The sequence below is a fragment of the Tachypleus tridentatus genome, chromosome 1, assembly GCF_004210375.1.
Source record: "Tachypleus tridentatus isolate NWPU-2018 chromosome 1, ASM421037v1, whole genome shotgun sequence".
In the NCBI taxonomy this organism is placed as follows: domain Eukaryota; kingdom Metazoa; phylum Arthropoda; class Merostomata; order Xiphosura; family Limulidae; genus Tachypleus; species Tachypleus tridentatus.
This window is the reverse complement of record NC_134825.1, coordinates 177,155,065-177,172,804: the sequence shown is the minus strand read 5'-3', so window position 1 is coordinate 177,172,804 and position 17,740 is coordinate 177,155,065. Positions and strand designations below refer to the sequence as shown.

At 34.5% G+C, this 17,740-nt stretch overlaps 1 protein-coding gene across 6 annotated transcripts in view; it reads right to left on the bottom strand.

Annotated features, from left to right (window-relative positions):
• LOC143231028 (rho GTPase-activating protein 45-like) overlaps positions 1 to 17,740 on the bottom strand; it is a 98,802-nt gene that overhangs the window by 39,699 nt on the left and 41,363 nt on the right. For 4 of the 6 annotated variants that reach the window (XM_076465505.1, XM_076465514.1, XM_076465522.1 and 1 more), the window contains 4 exons: positions 13,363 to 13,444; positions 3,310 to 3,370; positions 1,411 to 1,474; positions 621 to 764 (listed from right to left, as the gene is read on the bottom strand). In XM_076465505.1, coding sequence (XP_076321620.1) covers positions 621 to 764; positions 1,411 to 1,474; positions 3,310 to 3,370; positions 13,363 to 13,444 — 351 coding nt within the window. Of the gene's footprint in view, positions 1 to 620; positions 765 to 1,410; positions 1,475 to 3,309; positions 3,371 to 8,068; positions 8,247 to 11,018; positions 11,157 to 13,362; positions 13,445 to 17,740 lie in introns of those variants that run through there. The other 2 variants (XM_076465551.1, XM_076465542.1) reach the window with 2 other exon arrangements.

Below are 17,740 nucleotides of genomic sequence, written 5' to 3'. Positions count from 1 at the left end.
GCTATCTGACCTATATTAATAATAAATACACAGGATACCTTGCTATCTGACCTATATTAATAATAAATATATGGGGTACCCTGCTATCTGACCTATATTAATAATAAATATAGGGATACCCTGCTATCTGACCTATATTAATAATAAATACACAGGATACCTTGCTATCTGGCCTATATTAATAATAAATATATGGGATACCCTGCTATCTGACCTATATTAATAATAAACATACGGGATACCCTGCTATCTGACCTATATTAATAATAAACATATGGGATACCCTGCTATCTGACCTATATTAATAATAAATACACAGGATACCTTGCTATCTGACCTATATTAATAATAAATATACGGGGTATCCTGCTATCTGACCTATATTAATAATAAATATATGGGATACCCTGCTATCTGACCTATATTAATAATAAATACACAGGATACCTTGCTATCTGGCCTATATTAATAACAAATACTGAAGATCTTCGAGATATTCAGGGTTGATCCTAATGTTATGTAACATAACAATATCAACCTTTATATCTGTAGAAATCTGAAAGCATTAACACAATACTTAGAAGTCATTTTTGACATAATAATATGGCAAAGATGCTCACCTAAGTTTGCCCTTTTATCAATGTATGTCATGACATCTTTAGCATACTTGGACCAAAGTTTGGCTCTGTGAAGAGCTAGTTCGACACCATCTGTGAGCTTCAGGAGTCTCAAGTCTATTTCTTGAGGTGTCAGTACCTCTAAAGCTGAACAAAATCAGATATTATAGAAGAGTTAGTGCTGTTTCCTGTCTTTAGATGATAGCATTACAGAGACATTTAAACAGCATTAGGGAAACAATTTGTTATCTCTACTACTAGAAATAATATAATGTGTTATATAAAATATCTCAAATAACATGTATGTAACTCTACAGAATCTTTTTAACTTAAACCACAGTTGAGTAAGAAAACACATTAGTATCAATTAGTAGTGTGGTTATGGGTTTAACAGCAAGTTATAGTCTGTTGTCAAACATCCTACTGGCCTGGCATAACATCCAGTTTTAGTCTTCACCAACATCCTACTTACCTGGTGTAGCATCCAGTTTTAGTCTGTTCACCAATGTCCTACTGACCTGATGTAACATCAACTTTTAGTCTGTTCACCAATATCTTACTGACCTGGTGTAACATCCAGTTTTAGTCTGTTTACAAATGTCCTACTGACCTGGTGTAACATCCAGTTTTAGTCTGTTTACAAATGTCCTACTGACTTGGTGTAACATCCAGTTTTATTCTGTATACAAATGTCCTACTGACCTAGAGGAACATCAAATTTTAGTCTGTTCACTAACATACTACTGATGTGGTGTAACAGAAAGTATCATTATATTTAAAAACAAATTTGTACCTGCATCTCTGTCCTTAGCAAAAGGGTCAGATTCTCCATCATCCGCTGACAGATTTTCACAAGACTGTTGATAAAGTAATCATTAATAAAAGTTATTTGTAATGAATATATTAAAACACTGTACCCCATCTTCTATTTTCAAGGGCAAACTAAATTCACTAAAACATACTGTTTCTATTTGAACCATAATCACATCACAGAATTAGAATGACCATTGAACATAGATTTATAATTTACACTTTTATTTAACAAAATGGCTTCTGATATTAAAAAAACTAAAGAGTGTGTGTGTGTTTTCTTATAGCAAAGCCACATCAGGCTATCTGCTGAGTTCACCAAGAAACTGAAAAGACACAATTTTTCAATTTTCTAATTTCTCTTACACTGTTATATTAAGAGCTACAAACCTTTATACACACTAGACCAGAAAGTAAGGGCTTGTGAATGTTGCGTCTGGTGTATTTGTAAAATCATTCAGTTTAGTTTTAATATATAATGAAATAAACCATACATAAAATTAGTTTCATTACAACACTTCTGAAGTGTGAATATATGGTAATGAGAATTATTTAAAATTCATCTCCAATTTCTATTTAACAGCTCACTAATATGATTATGTTTAAACCTGCCAAAACACTCAAATACTGTAGAAAAAAACCAATAAACTTTTGTATATTTTCATCAGATGTTCTATAACCTTCTGCATAGTCATTCCAGTTCTTATATTTTACTAGGTTCAAATTATGAAGAACTGACAAGATGAAGACAAGACACAACTAAATATGATGATGAGAAAGTTACACACTGTGTTGGCCATTGTTAGCAGTACTTACAACACTGTAAGTTGCACAGTGTGTTGGTTATTGTTAACACTACTCACAACACAGTGTAAGTTATACAATGTGTTGGTTATTGTTAACATTACTTACAAAAGAGTGTAAGTTTTACACCGCATGTTGGTAATTGTTGTTGTTGTTGTTTTGAATTAAGCACAAAGCTACACAATGGGCTATCTGTGCTCTGCCCACCACGGGTATCGAAACCCGGATTTTCTCGTGTAAGTCCGCAGACATACCGCTGAGCCACTGGGGGGCTGGTAATTGTTAACAGTACATACAACACAGTGTGTTTGTTAATGTTAACAGTATTTCCAATACAATGTCAGTTACACAGTGTGTTGGTTATTGTCAACAGAAGTTACAACACTTTAAGTTGCACAGTGTGTTGGTTATTGTTAACAGTACTTACAACACAGTGTGTTCATTATTGTTAGCAGTACTTACAATACAATGTAAGTTATACATTGTGTTGGATATTTTTAAAAGTACTTACAACAGAGTGCAAGTTACGCAGTGTGTTGGTTATTGTTAACAGTAGTTACAAAACAGTGAAAGCTGCATAGTGTGTTGGATATTGTTAACAGTGCTTAGAATACAGTGTTAGTTATACACTGTGTGTTGATTATTGTTAACATTTCCTATTGTCCTGTATAATGTTATACATAACAGACATGTTATGGTATCTGCTTAAGTTTATAACGCAAACGTTGTTTTTTACATACATTAACTTAAAAGAAAATATATAAAAATTCTTCAGCTTTTCGTAACTTTTAGTTTTCCTAAAACATGAAGAAGTTTGATATAATTTCATATACTTTCAGTATCTTGTTGTAAGAATCAAGAGTTAGGAAAGTCGTAGTAATTCTTAGTGTTATTTTTCATGTGTAGAGGACGCCACATACTATTAGACCCGAGTTTTTTAATTTTAACCTAAAATATTTACCTTTTTGTGAAAACGAGAGATAATATGAATAACGTGATACTTAAAGATACAGTTAAGTATAGTAGTTTTATATCAGTTCGTGAGAATATATATATATATATATACACACACACTTACTCTAGTTTTGGGTACAGTTTGGTACGATGAATCTAAGTCGCCCATCAAATAATCGGACACCCTGTAACACACAGTTGATATTTTAATACAAAGAATGATCCATATGTTACACAACTAAAATGGTCAACACATAAAATAAACAGTAGTTAATACTGATTTTTGTTATATTAACACACTGATAAAACAATTATAACTTACAACTGCTATGACTTTTTCGCAGTTATAACATTCCGTTTTTTTGAAATGTGCTTTTGAAGCTGGATGTGTACAGTTCGTTTACGTGAATACTTCACGTGGGTAATTTGCACGAGGCTGTTTTAACAGACTAGAATCAATACAGCTACTACAATTGTGACATCTGACAATTACTCCTATAACACACCCAAGGATCCAATATGCGATACACGATTTTAGGGTAATAATTGGTTGTTTTGGATTTCGTGTAAAGTTACACAAGGGCTATCTCTATCTATACTAGCTGTCCCTAATTTAGCAGTGTAGGACTAGAGGGAAAGCAGTTATCACTACTCACCGCCAAATCTTGGCCTACTCTTTTACCAACAAATAGTGGGATTGGCAGTAACTTTATAACGCCTCTACGACTGAAAATGCGAGCATGTTTCGTGTGACGGGAATTCGAACCTGTGACCCTCAGATTGTGAGTTCAGCACCCTAATCACCTGGCCATATTAGGCCCTTAGAGTAATGAGACGCTTGCAACAAAACCTAATATTCACAATTCGTTACGTAAACAAATAGGTCACGCCCAGCCAATAATGTACAACGTTTTTGTCTTTTTCTTTAATACATAGAAGAATGATAATGCCTTTAATGATGTGACAAAAATTAGAAAATAATGATTTATACATTTCGTCAAGGAACAACCTACAAATAAACATTGTAGTCATGTTAACAACTGTTTTACAGAACCGGGAAAAGATGTTAGTTAGGCTATTATTCAATTGTTAAATATGTAAAGGAATGAATAACGTGTTACACTTCTGCTCTTTAATTTTAATATCCGTTTTACCAAGGGCGAAATAGATGTTTGTTCATAGTCTTCTAACCCGCACCGTTACGTTCTCCGCCTCCAAGAAGCAAATTAGCTATATGACGTCACAAACATTTTTCGTACAATTATTAGTCCTTCACGCGGTCCCAGCTCACATGGCTGTGTTGTTTCTTATTTAAGTCTCCCGGATGTAACTTAATCATTTACAAAAAAGAAGTTGAAAGTTGACTACCCGCTGCGGGTCATCTTAAGACGAAATGTGGGTACATTTAGATTTATATAAAACTTAAAAATTGTTCCCTTTCTAATCTCAAGCTTCCAAAGTTACGGTTTGGTGTGTGTCACAATTATAATCAGTCTTTAGTGTGTAGTGAATCGGTGAAGTTACCAAAAAATGGTAGTACTACTAATATAATACGTGTGCAAAAAGAAGATACAATTTCTTTCATCAGGGGGTACATACACGAAAGTGTTAATATAAACCGTTAGAGGTCAGGTTGTTCCACATTACAAAAACTGTACTTATTACTTTAACATTCAACACTGATAACGAAAGACCCTGGAATGAGAGACTATATGAAAGTGAGGGGGTGGGAGAGGTCACATGTGGTACTTTCTTCACACTGAAAATACACAAAGTAAGAAACAAGGTCTACAACTATACAGGGGAAGCTGTGGTTTTAATGATCAGACAAGCTCGCCGCAAGAATCTTGAAAATGTATCCTTGAAATAGTTAGAGAAAGTGCTTTGGCGCCATCTAGAAACATATACCACCATACTCCACTGAAAATGAGAATCAAAAATACAGGTCTTACGTAATCAATAACTTATCGATTTGATGTTTATATTTTTACAAATATTTTCCCGTAAAACACACAGAATCAGTAGCAATTACGTCGAAATGTTCAGCATCTGAGGATAGAAATCATCGTAGTAACGTAATAGTATTAGCCTATAACAAATCTTCCCGATGGCCAAGAAACATTCTAAATGTATTAAAGTGAAATAGAAATGACCACGTGATTACAGACAGCCAATATGCAGTTACGTTTACTGATCAGAGAAGTGTGGCAGAACCGTCGATACTGATTCGATAGCTACAAAAAAATTCGATATAGAAGACACATTCTCCCATTCAACGATAACTACTGAACACACGTGACGTAAATCTCGGCTATTCAGCCCTGGTTCTGAGAAATTATGAGTGAAAGCAGAGAAGCATGTTATAATATTTTAACCACAGTGGCAACGAGGTCTTTCACCCAATAACAGGGTTCATTAGACGCTATTAATTTAATTTGAGATTTTATTAACAATTATTAAATCATATTAGGATAATTTAAAACATTCTGGGTATTCAACTGACAGTTGGTGAAGTTGAGATACGGGAAGTCTGTTTACCAACAGAAAGTGTCTGGGCTCATAAAAAAAAACGACTGTGGATATGTAGAAACACGAGACTATATTCCCGGTAGTGAAGTCTCGAGCACAGTAAAAGTGGCACTTGTTACAAGTCACCTATAGTACCACGAAGCAGGCCTGTATTTAAAAGTGGCACTTGTTACGAGTCACCTGTAGCACCACGAAGCAGGCCTGTATTTAAAAGTGGCACTTGTTACGAGTCATTTGTAGCACCACGAAGCAGGCCTGTATTTAAAAGTAACACTTGTTACAAGTCACCTGTAGCACCACGAAGCAGGCTTGTATTTAAAAGTGGCACTTGTTACGAGTCATTTGTAGCACCACGAAGCAGGCCTGTATTTAAAAGTGGCACTTGTGACAAGTTATCTGTAGCACCACGAAGCAGGCCTGTATTTAAAAGTGGCACTTGTTACGAGTCACCTGTAGCACCACGAAGCAGGCCTGTATTTAAAAGTGGCACTTGTTACGAGTCACCTGTAGCACCACGAAGCAGGCCTGTATTTAAAAGTGACGGTTGTTGTGAGTCGCATGTAATGCGAATGTAGCAGGCTTGTCTTCAATGATTGCAACGTAACTGTTCTTACTGTAACTATATGTGCTAACCCTAGTCTAGGAAGCTTGTGTGATAAGAATACAACTTTCTTTGACCCATCAGCATGTTTACATACAATATCAGAAATGTTTATATATTTACACACAATAATGTTATTGTGAAACTTCTGTCAAAAAGACCTACATAAAACAATTAAAAGTCCTATTATCCGACGCACCATAGCTCCAAGTCTGAATGTAAAAGAACTGACACATGCAGGTTGTTTCATTACATAAGCAGTAATACAAGTAATGTTATATTAGGGACATAAGACGAACATTTTGAGGTTTATCTGAGAGACCTATACTAGTGTTACCTGCTGTTCTTTTGACCTTCCTAACTATATTGTTTGTGTTTTTATGTATACGCAACAATATCATTTTGTAACCAACATTTGCTACCAGACACGTGGTTTCCTCACGTAACAGAATCCCGTAAACTTTTTACAGTCAACAATACACAACCAATTCCAAAATGGACAACACTTACACAGTACTTTATTTTTTGATACATATGTTTAACATTACAGCTTTTTTTCAAAATATAGTTCTTCACCAGAAAACCGGAGATTTCTTTTAAACCTTAGTAGTACAATTAGTTGTGTTACATTCTGAACAACGAAATACTGCACTGCATTTTAATATACATGATAATACTGACAGGTGACGAACTCATAAGATCATTTGTAGGCTACAAGTTAAACATCTTTAGAACATTGATAGTGAAACAGAAAACACATAACTCTAGAATTAGTTACTCATGGATTACAGCATAGGTAGATATGTAACCCTAGAATTGCTCATGATTCACAATAAAACATAGCTAATACTTAACTCTAGGGTGTTTTCTTATAGCACTTCCACACTGGGCTATCTGCTGTGTCCATCAAGGAAAATCGAAATTCCGATTTTAACGTTATAAATCCGACGACTTACTGCTGTCTTACCGAGACACTTTAACTCTAAAATTACCTATGCTTTACAGCAGAGCTAGATACTTAACCCTAGAATTACCCATGGACTACAGCAGAGCTAGATACTTAACCCTAGAATTACCCATGGACTACAGCAGAGCTAGATACTTAACCCTAGAATTACCCATGCTTTACAGCAGAGCTAGATACTTAACCCTAGAATTACCCATGGACTACAGCAGCGCCAGATATTTAACCCTAGAATTACCCATGGATTACAGCAGCGCCAGATATTTAACCCTCGAATTACCCTGCATTACGGATGAGCTAGGTATTTAACTCTAGAATAAATAATGAATTACAGATAAACAAAACTAGATACTCAAACCTAGAATTACAGATAAACAGTGCTACATACTTAACTCTAAAATTACATACAAACAAAGATAGAACCTAGAACTGTATCAACACATAACTATCACGCATGCATCTCGCGTATTTTTGATCATTTTTTTAAAAAACTACTTGTACAGAGTGTGACATTTTCTCTCCGTGTATTTGCTGTGAGTTACAGACAAATGTAAACAAAACTTGTGTGATTAATTTCAATAATTAATACCAGGTTTTCGTTATGTATTATATACAGGAAATGAGTGATTTCATTCAACTGTTACGGTGTAAGAACTAACTGGTAATCTAAAGATTAATAAAAAATTCATATATAACAATATGTTTACAGCTAACTATTTAATAGCCAACAGTTCTTATATCGGTTACCAAAGTTGATTTAGCAGCTTTTGTCCTGGACAGAACACTTACCTGTGTATATATTCCTGCAGAAAATACGAGGGCATGGAAAACAAGAAGAAATTCATAACTATGTACTGACAACAAGACAAAAACTAATTTTCTAAATCGACATTAGCAGTTTTCAAAGTACAAATGTGGCATTAACAATCATTTTTTAAACCGACTCAAGGAACAAAACAAACAACACCGCGATCTTCCGTTCTTTCTGACACGAGCGACATCTCGAAAGATGACGAAAGTTATACCGTCCCACATTGTTTCTGTAGCAGGTGTTTCTCCATACACTAAGTTTCAAGTTACAGTTTACCACTACTGGCCCCACCCCCAGTAACTGTTAGCTCATACAATAAATACACTTCTCATCCACTAACTTTTAACGGATAAACTTTATCCCTTCAATTCCCTGATTTATTATTGATTATTTAATAATTGTCTCTAAATATTTATCCACCAAATCATGTAATTACGTTACTGATACGGCGCCAACAACAAAAACATTTTTACTGGAAATTCTAAGCTAACTTCTACAACATACAAGTTCGGTCCACCACCTACATATATTCCTACAATTACAGATACTAGTGTTTAACATTTGATCTCACTATGTAGGAAGTGGGGGAAGAAAAAATACCCATAATAGAAGGAAGAGGATAAGGCAGAGGGGCAAAAACTGACGTCTCATGGCAACTCATATTCACGTGGATGAAACCCTAGTGTAATAAAACACATTAAAAGCCCACACTTTAGTACAAGTAGAATACAACATATTAAAAGCCTACACTTCAGTAACTAGTATGAAAAAAAAACCCATTAAAAGCCTACACTTCAGTGCCTAGTATGATAACATAAAACATTAAAAGCCTACACTTCATTACCTAGTATGATAAAAAACACATTAAAAGCCTACACTTCAGTACCTTGTATGATAAACACATTAAAAGCCTACACTTCAGTACCTTGTATGATAAACATATTAAAAGCCTACACTTCAGTACATTGTATGATAAACACATTAAAAGCCTACACTTCAGTACATTGTATGATAAACACATTAAAAGCCTACACTTCAGTACCTTGTATGAACAAACACATTAAAAGCCTATACTTCAGTACATTGTATGATAAACACATTAAAAGCCTATACTTCAGTACATTGTATGATAAACACATTAAAAGCCTACACTTCAGTACATTGTATGATAAACACATTAAAAGCCTACACTTCAGTACCTTGTATGATAACACATTAAAAGCCTACACTTCAGTACCTTGTATGATAAACACATTAAAAGCCTACACTTCAGTACCTTGTATGTACAGTGCCTTGTTGATAAACACATTAAAAGCCTACACTTCAGTGCCTTGATGATAAACACATTAAAAGCCTACACTTCAGTACCTTGTATGATAAACACATTAAAAGCCTACACTTCAGTACCTTGTATGATAAACACATTAAAAGCCTACACTTCAGTACCTTGTATGATAAACATATTAAAAGCCTACACTTCAGTACCTTGTATGATAAACACATTAAAATCCTACACTTCAGTACCTTGTATGATAACACATTAAAAGCCTACACTTCAGTACCTTGTATGATAAACACATTAAAAGCCTACACTTCAGTACCTTGTATGATAACACATTAAAAGCCTATACTTCAGTACCTTGTATGATAAACACATTAAAAGCCTACACTTCAGTACCTTGTATGATAACACATTAAAAATCTACATCTAAGTACTTAGTACGATAAAAACAATTTAAAGCCTACACTTCACACAAGTCTTTGAAAATCAGAGTAAAGGTATTTGTTAAACCAGAGAAGTCTTACAAAATCAGAGTAAAGGTATTTGTTAAACCAGACAAGTCTTTGGAAATCAGAGTAAAGGTATTTGTTAAGCCAGGTGAAACTTGTAAAATCAGAGTAAAGGTATTTGTTAAGCCAGGTGAGACTTGTAAAATCAGAGTAAAGGTATTTGTTAAACCAGGTGAGTACCAGATGTGAAGTGATAATACTTATATTATAAAAAGATCAAATTCTATCAATGCTGCTTATATTTGAAAAGAAACATTACAAAAAACTGATATTTAAAGTTTCAATACAGAAACCCCAACTGTATAACTTCAACACGTTCACTCCCGATATGATTTTAGGGTTATGTACCGCGTCACTCACATATGAGACACGCAATATTTTGTTAAATACACGCCAACTAATTGTAATTTAAATGTGTACAGGGCTATTTGATTCTGGTTTGTAAGGATTATTCTTTAAAATAATATTTACACTTATTTGTATACACATATATTACAATACAAATTGTTATTATTTCTACGTTTGTGTGTATATATTTACATTAGAAAACACTTGAACTGTATATCCTTGTGGAATATAATATTCGGTTATTTCCTACCTTGATTATTAATTATAAAACTACAATATGCCTGTTGTTAGAACAAAAACAATGTGAGTGACATGATCCTAGAAGCAAATGGGCTTTCATGTCATTCATTTGTTGAAATTAACAAAAACCATATTTATATCTAATAGCCCTAAACCTGGCAAGAGCTTACTATTCTGTATAAACGACGAATCCGGGCTAAAGCGAAATTCCACAAATATGACCTTGGCGGAGAATAAGCTAAGAACCCCTGCTACAGAAACACAAACTATATGCTTTACGAACCTTTTAAAATAAATGGTACTGACCATCCTGTTAAACACTTTAAACCTAACCGTTAAATCACCACGTTAACTAACCACGTGTTCTCAAAACTATGTGGAAATGTAACTGTCTACATCTCCAGATCAGCTTATCATATACTCCTTTAATTATCCTGCATACCAGTCACACTGTCGTTCAATCCTTGGGGGTATACTTTTCGTTACTATTTTATAGTGAGGCCACAGAAACCTAATCTAGTTAACATTTACAAAATGCTTCGTTATTACCTCTCCATCACAGCGTACTAGTCTTCTCATTTCCACACGTGGTCTCGTGATCCTACACAGGCTCTCAAGACACAACGAAGATCTACTTTTATATTTACTCAGCTTTGAAAACAATTAATGTTAACCAATTAGGATAACAGCCCCTGTGACGCGTGGTGCTCAACACATCTACATTAGGGCTGTTTAGATTACTGTGTTTCATCCACTAACTGTGGCACTTCCATACAATGTTATATTGTTTCTGAACTAACGTCCTATTCATACACACAACAACAAGATTAACTGCTCTATTACCTTCGGGTTATTGTGAAGATTTGCAACAAAGTCGAAAAACATCTGAAAAACTTCAACGAGTAAGACTGCGCCATCTAGTGATAATATCATTTATATAAACAATGGTGCTAGAATGGCCCATTTCTATTACAAAATAACAATGTTAAAACAACGGTTTTTGAACTCGAAGACTTCTAGTACATTTTGTTCTTCACGTCTTGGTTATTAAATAAACTTGGGCGGAAAGCAAACACAACCCTTCACTACGGCTGTGAGTGGGTGGTGTTCTGCTGTAACTTAACTTGATCTTTTCACACGTAAACTTGGTAAAGCAGTCTTATATCGCAGTACATGAAACAAAGGCAGAATATAGTAGTAGCGGGAACACAGAAAGAAAGTAACATGGAGTTCTTGAATTACCATATTAAGGCAACTAACACTTTACAACACAAATTAATTAGCTGTGTTGAGTTCCCACACATTATGGCCACTATCACTTTACAATACAAATTAATTACCTGTACTTAAGTTACCACACATTAAGGCCACTAACACGTTACAACACAAATTAATTACCTGTACTTAGTTACCACACATTAAGACCACTAACACTTTACAACACAAATTAATTACCTGTACTTAAGTTACCACACATTAAGACCACTAACACTTTACAACACAAATTAATTACCTGTACTTACTTACCACACATTAAGACCACTAACACTTTACAACACAAATTAATTACCTGTACTTACTTACCACACATTAAGACCACTAACATTTTACAATACAAATTAATTACCTGTACTTAAGTTACCACACATTAAGACCACTAACACTTTACAATACAAATTAATTACCTGTACTTAAGTTACCACACATTAAGACCACTAACACTTGACAATACAAATTAATTACCTGTACTTAGTTACCACACATTAAGACCACTAACACGTTACAACACAAATTACTTACCTGTACTTAGTTACCACACATAAAGAGCACTAACACGTTACAACACAAATTACTTACCTGTACTTAGTTACCACACATAAAGAGCACTAACACTTTACAATACAAATTAATTACCTGTACTTAGTTACCACACATAAAGGCACTAACGCTTTACAATACAAATTAATTACCTGTGCTTGGTTACCACACATAAAGGCACTAACGCTTGACAATACAAATTGCTTACCTGTGCTTGGTTACCACACATTAGGACCACTAACGCGTTACAACCAAATTACTTACCTGTGCTTGGTTACCACACATTAAGACCACTAACGCGTTACAACCTGGAGTGCTTACCTGTGCTTGGTTACCACACATAAAGGCACTAACACTTTACAATACAAATTAATTACCTGTACTTAGTTACCACACATAAAGAGCACTAACACTTTACAATACAAATTAATTACCTGTACTTAGTTACCACACATTAAGACCACTAACACGTTACAACACAAATTAATTACCTGTACTTAGTTACCACACATAAAGAGCACTAACACTTGACAATACAAATTACTTACCTGTACTTAGTTACCACACATTAAGACCACTAACACGTTACAACACAAATTACTTACCTGTACTTGGTTACCACACATAAAGAGCACTAACACTTTACAATACAAATTACTTACCTGTACTTAGTTACCACACATAAAGAGCACTAACACTTTACAATACAAATTAATTACCTGTACTTAAGTTACCACACATTAAGACCACTAACACTTGACAATACAAATTAATTACCTGTACTTAGTTACCACACATTAAGACCACTAACACTTTACAATACAAATTAATTACCTGTACTTAGTTACCACACATTAAGACCACTAACACTTTACAATACAAATTAATTACCTGTACTTAGTTACCACACATTAAGGCCATGAACGAACACAGGTAGTACAAAGCTGTCAAGATTTATAAACAGGCCCAGTTAAAGTAAGTCACTTTAATGAGTTGATCCAACAACAAAACTAGAAATATGGTTACCTAAGTAACGAGGAACTAAGGAAACAATGAAGTGTAACATGACACTTACCTGCTGCTGAAAGCGAGGGCTAGCTGGTCAATAGCTTCAAAGAATTCTGATGGGTCAGCCTTTTCATCTTCGTAGTTATGACCTACCAAAAGATATCTCATTATTTAATGTCATTGAACCTTAAATGTCATAACGGCTCCTACTGCAGGTTGGGTGCACAAACAAGCTACTACCTAAATTACATAACATATCACAGTGGTACAAGCAGTCGAACCACGAACGGTTTTGTCAGTAGGGCGCTAGTTGGCTTTTTTTTGTGATTTTTATACTAAACCGTTAGTTACGAGTACTATTTCTTTGGGAATAATAGTGACACTCTTAGAAATTTGTCAGTGGGAATATGAACATAGGACTAACTAAATATTCTAAATTGGTCGATCTTGTGAGATACTATTGGGTTTACGGCCATAAATATTTTAAAAGCAAGAGAAACCAACTGATGAAATAAAGCACTCTAATCTTTGTAGCTAAGAATGTAAATATATTTTAAATGAGCTATACTGATAATAAGGTTCATTTTAATTTTTAATCAGAACAGAAATAAATACACGGATGGACAGATAAAAAACAACTTTTAATACATTTCATTCATCACTTTTCTATACGGTGACTTTCACTAATCATATACTTTATGTTAATTCCTAATACTTCAGTAATTTCTATTGTTTTAATATATTCATGAACGAAACATTAATTTAACAAAATGAGATAAACTTGTTGCTACGACTGCAAGCTATTTCTACCACTATCTTGACATTCACAAAGAAATACTTAAATTTTCCTCACCCCTGTACAGAACCAAGATAGAACTTCTCCAAACAGACAAAACTTCTGTCGAGAACCAAGACAGAAGGAACTTCTCCATACAGACGTAACGTCTGTAAAGAACGAAGATAGAAAGAACTTCTCCAAACAGACATAACTTCTGTACAGAACCACAGTAAAACTTGTCGAAACACACATAACTTCTGTACAAAATCAAAAAAGAACTTCTCCAAACAGACGTAACTTCTGCACAGAACCAATACAGAAGTTCAAACAGATGTAACTTCTGTGTAAAACAAGACAGAAAGAACTTCTCCAAACAGAGGTAACTTCTGCATAGCACCACGACAGAAAGAACATATCCAAACAAACATTACTTCTGCACAGAACCAAGACAGAAAGATTTAGTTTGTTTTGAACTTTGCGTAAAGGGACACAAGGTCTATCTGCGCTAGCCATCCCTAACTGTGCAGTGTAAGACTGGAGAAAAAGCAGGTATTCATCACCACCCATCGCCATTTCTTGGGCTACTCTTTTACCAACAAATACTTGAAATGACCTCACATTATAACGCCCCCATGGCTGAAAACGCGAGCATGTTTGGTGTGACGAGGGAAACACTCTTTCTTACCTTCACTTTCACTTACTAACTTCACATTTCCTACTTGTATTTATAAGTAACTCAACTAAGACTATAACATTATTCACAATACTAGACATATGATGCAATAATACTTACTTGAAACAACGAAAAACTTCAAAAGATTTGAGAAACATGACATTACTTTACAGCAATTTAACACACAACAAATGATTTGTAAACAGTTGTGTACCTGTCGTAATCAGGTGAGTTACAAGAACCACGACCAACAAAATTTATAAAGTACCTTCAATACATCCTGATGACGACGAAGAAGATCGAAACATTGTTCGCTCCTCTACTAGTGCTTTTTCTACCTATACCAGCCGTTTTTAAATATATAACCTTCAATAACCTTTTATGGAAATTAACACAGCACTTGTATACCACTTGATGATGCCAGGTTTAGCTGGTGAAACGTTGTGAATATAATAAACACTTTTATTATGCCGAACCGATACAGAACTTGTGTGATTTTGAAGAAAAAAAAAAGAGAATATAATAATTTTTAATATTTAATTTAGTTTCTGAAAATGTTATGAACACACCTAAATAAATATACAACATTCTTGATGACGAGAAATCCACTTGAAATAAAAATGTTTCTCAAAACGGCTGGTATGGGAATTACCACTTTTACTGATAAGCAGAGAACAGCATTTCAACAAGAATGTTAGCTAGAACTGGTGACACGGGATTCCTCATACTTGGACCATTTATTTGTGGGTAGTTTTGATCACCCGATAAAATTAACGATGAAATCAACAAAATAAAACAACACTTCATCAACATCAACAAACTTCCTCAAAAAAACCGTGGAAAAAATATGCACACACATGTAGACCAACAACAATCAAACAACAATAAATCCCAAGATACAACAAACCACAAAACCTTACACTGCTGCATACCATATGTTCCTAACATCAGCAAAAAGACAACCAACAGTTGGAAAAAACTGATAACAAAACACAACATTCCAGTAAAGACCAAATTTATTGAAAAACCAGGTACAAAACTAAAGTCCATGCTATGTAAAAACTAAACTGGCAAACACAACTTTAACATTATTTAAAAAATGCAATGCAACAACTGCCACGAGTTTATAATAGAGAAGCAAACAGAAAAATGGAAACTAGACTCCAATAATACAAAAGAAAACCTACACACATTTTTGAACACCGTTAATCAAATAAACACAATACAACCATACCAAACACCGAGATACAAAGAACTTCTTCAAACAGACATAACTTTTGCACAGAATTAAGATAGAAAGAACTCTCCAAAGAGATGTAACTTCTGCAGAGAGCCAAGATAAAAAGAATTTCTCCAAAGAGATGTAACTTCTGCAGAGAGCCAAGATAAAAAGAATTTCTCCAAAGAGATGTAACTTCTGCAGAGAGCCAAGATAAAAAGAATTTCTCCAAAGAGATGTAACTTCTGCAGAGAGCCAAGATAAAAAGAAATTCTCCAAAGAGATGTAACTTCTGCAGAGAGCCAAGATAAAAAGAATTTCTCCAAAGAGATGCAACTTCTGCAGACAGCCAAAATTGAAAGAACTTCTCCAAACAGACATAACTTCTGTACAGAACAGACAAAATGAACATCTCCAAAGAGACGCAACTTCTGCACAGAACCAATACAGAACTTCTCCAAACAGACATAACTTCTGTACAAATCCAAGATGGCACTTCTCAACACAAAGGTAACTTCTGTACAAAATCAAGAATGGATTTCAAATAGATGTAACTTCTTATAGAACAAGGACAAAAAGAACTTCTTCAAACAGATGTAATTTCTGCACAGAACCAAGACAGGAAGAACTTCTCCAGACAGATGTAACTTCTGAACAGAACAACAGTAAAACTTCTTGAAACAGACGTAACTTCTGTACAAATCCAAGATGGCGGTTCTGGACACAAATATAGCTTATGTACATAACCAAGACAGAAAGAACTTCTCGAAACAGACATAACTTCTGCATGGAACTACAGTAAAACGTCTCGAAACAGACATAATTTCTGTACAAATCCAAAATGGCGGTTCTGGACAGAGACATAGCTTCTGTAGAGAACCAAGACAGAAAGAACTTCTCCAAACAGACGTAACTTCTGCACGGAACCACAGTGAAACTTCTCGAAACAGTCGTAACTTCTGTACAAAATCAAGAACTTCTCTAAACAGATGTAACTTCTGTACAGAACAAGGAAAGAAAGAGCTCTAATCAAACATAACTTCTGCACAGAGTCAAGATAGAAAAAACTTCTCCACACAGACTAAATTTCTGGAGAGAACAAAGACAGAAAGAGCTTCTCGAAACAGAAATGAATTCTGTGCAGAACCAAGATAGAAAGAACTTCTCCAAACAGGCAAAACTTTGGCACAGAACCAAGACAGTTGGTTGGTTGATTGAGTGTTTTTATGGCACAAAGCAGCTAGGCTATATGCGCCAAACATCCAGTAAAAAGTTAAAAGTAAATTTGTACAATTCATAAAAGGAAATTAAGGTAAAACAAAACAAAGTTTAAAAAAAAGATAATTAGTTTACATCTAGTCTACAACATTAAGAGAAAAATTACAATAACACAAATTGTAAAGGACTTTCTGTTGCATAATTGTAATTATCATAACTCACCAGGAAGACTGAAGACCTGGAAGACCAGGTAAGTACAAAAACCACCATCAGTCACCTGAAGTTGGCCTTTCCAGTCCTGGTTGCGAGTTATTTGACATTATGGCCATTTTCAAAAAGGAAAATAAAAAAAAGTTTAAAAAGACGTGTAGCAAAATTATAATAACTCTCCAGGGTGACTAACGGGTAGTTCAAACAGCAGTGTTAGTCACCTGAAGCTGGCCTTTCTAGTCCTGGTTTCGAGTTATTTAATGTTATGGCCAGTTTCTAATTTCAAATCGAACAAGATGAACTGTGATTTTTAATAGGGAGCCACATTAAAAAGGTGTAATGTATAG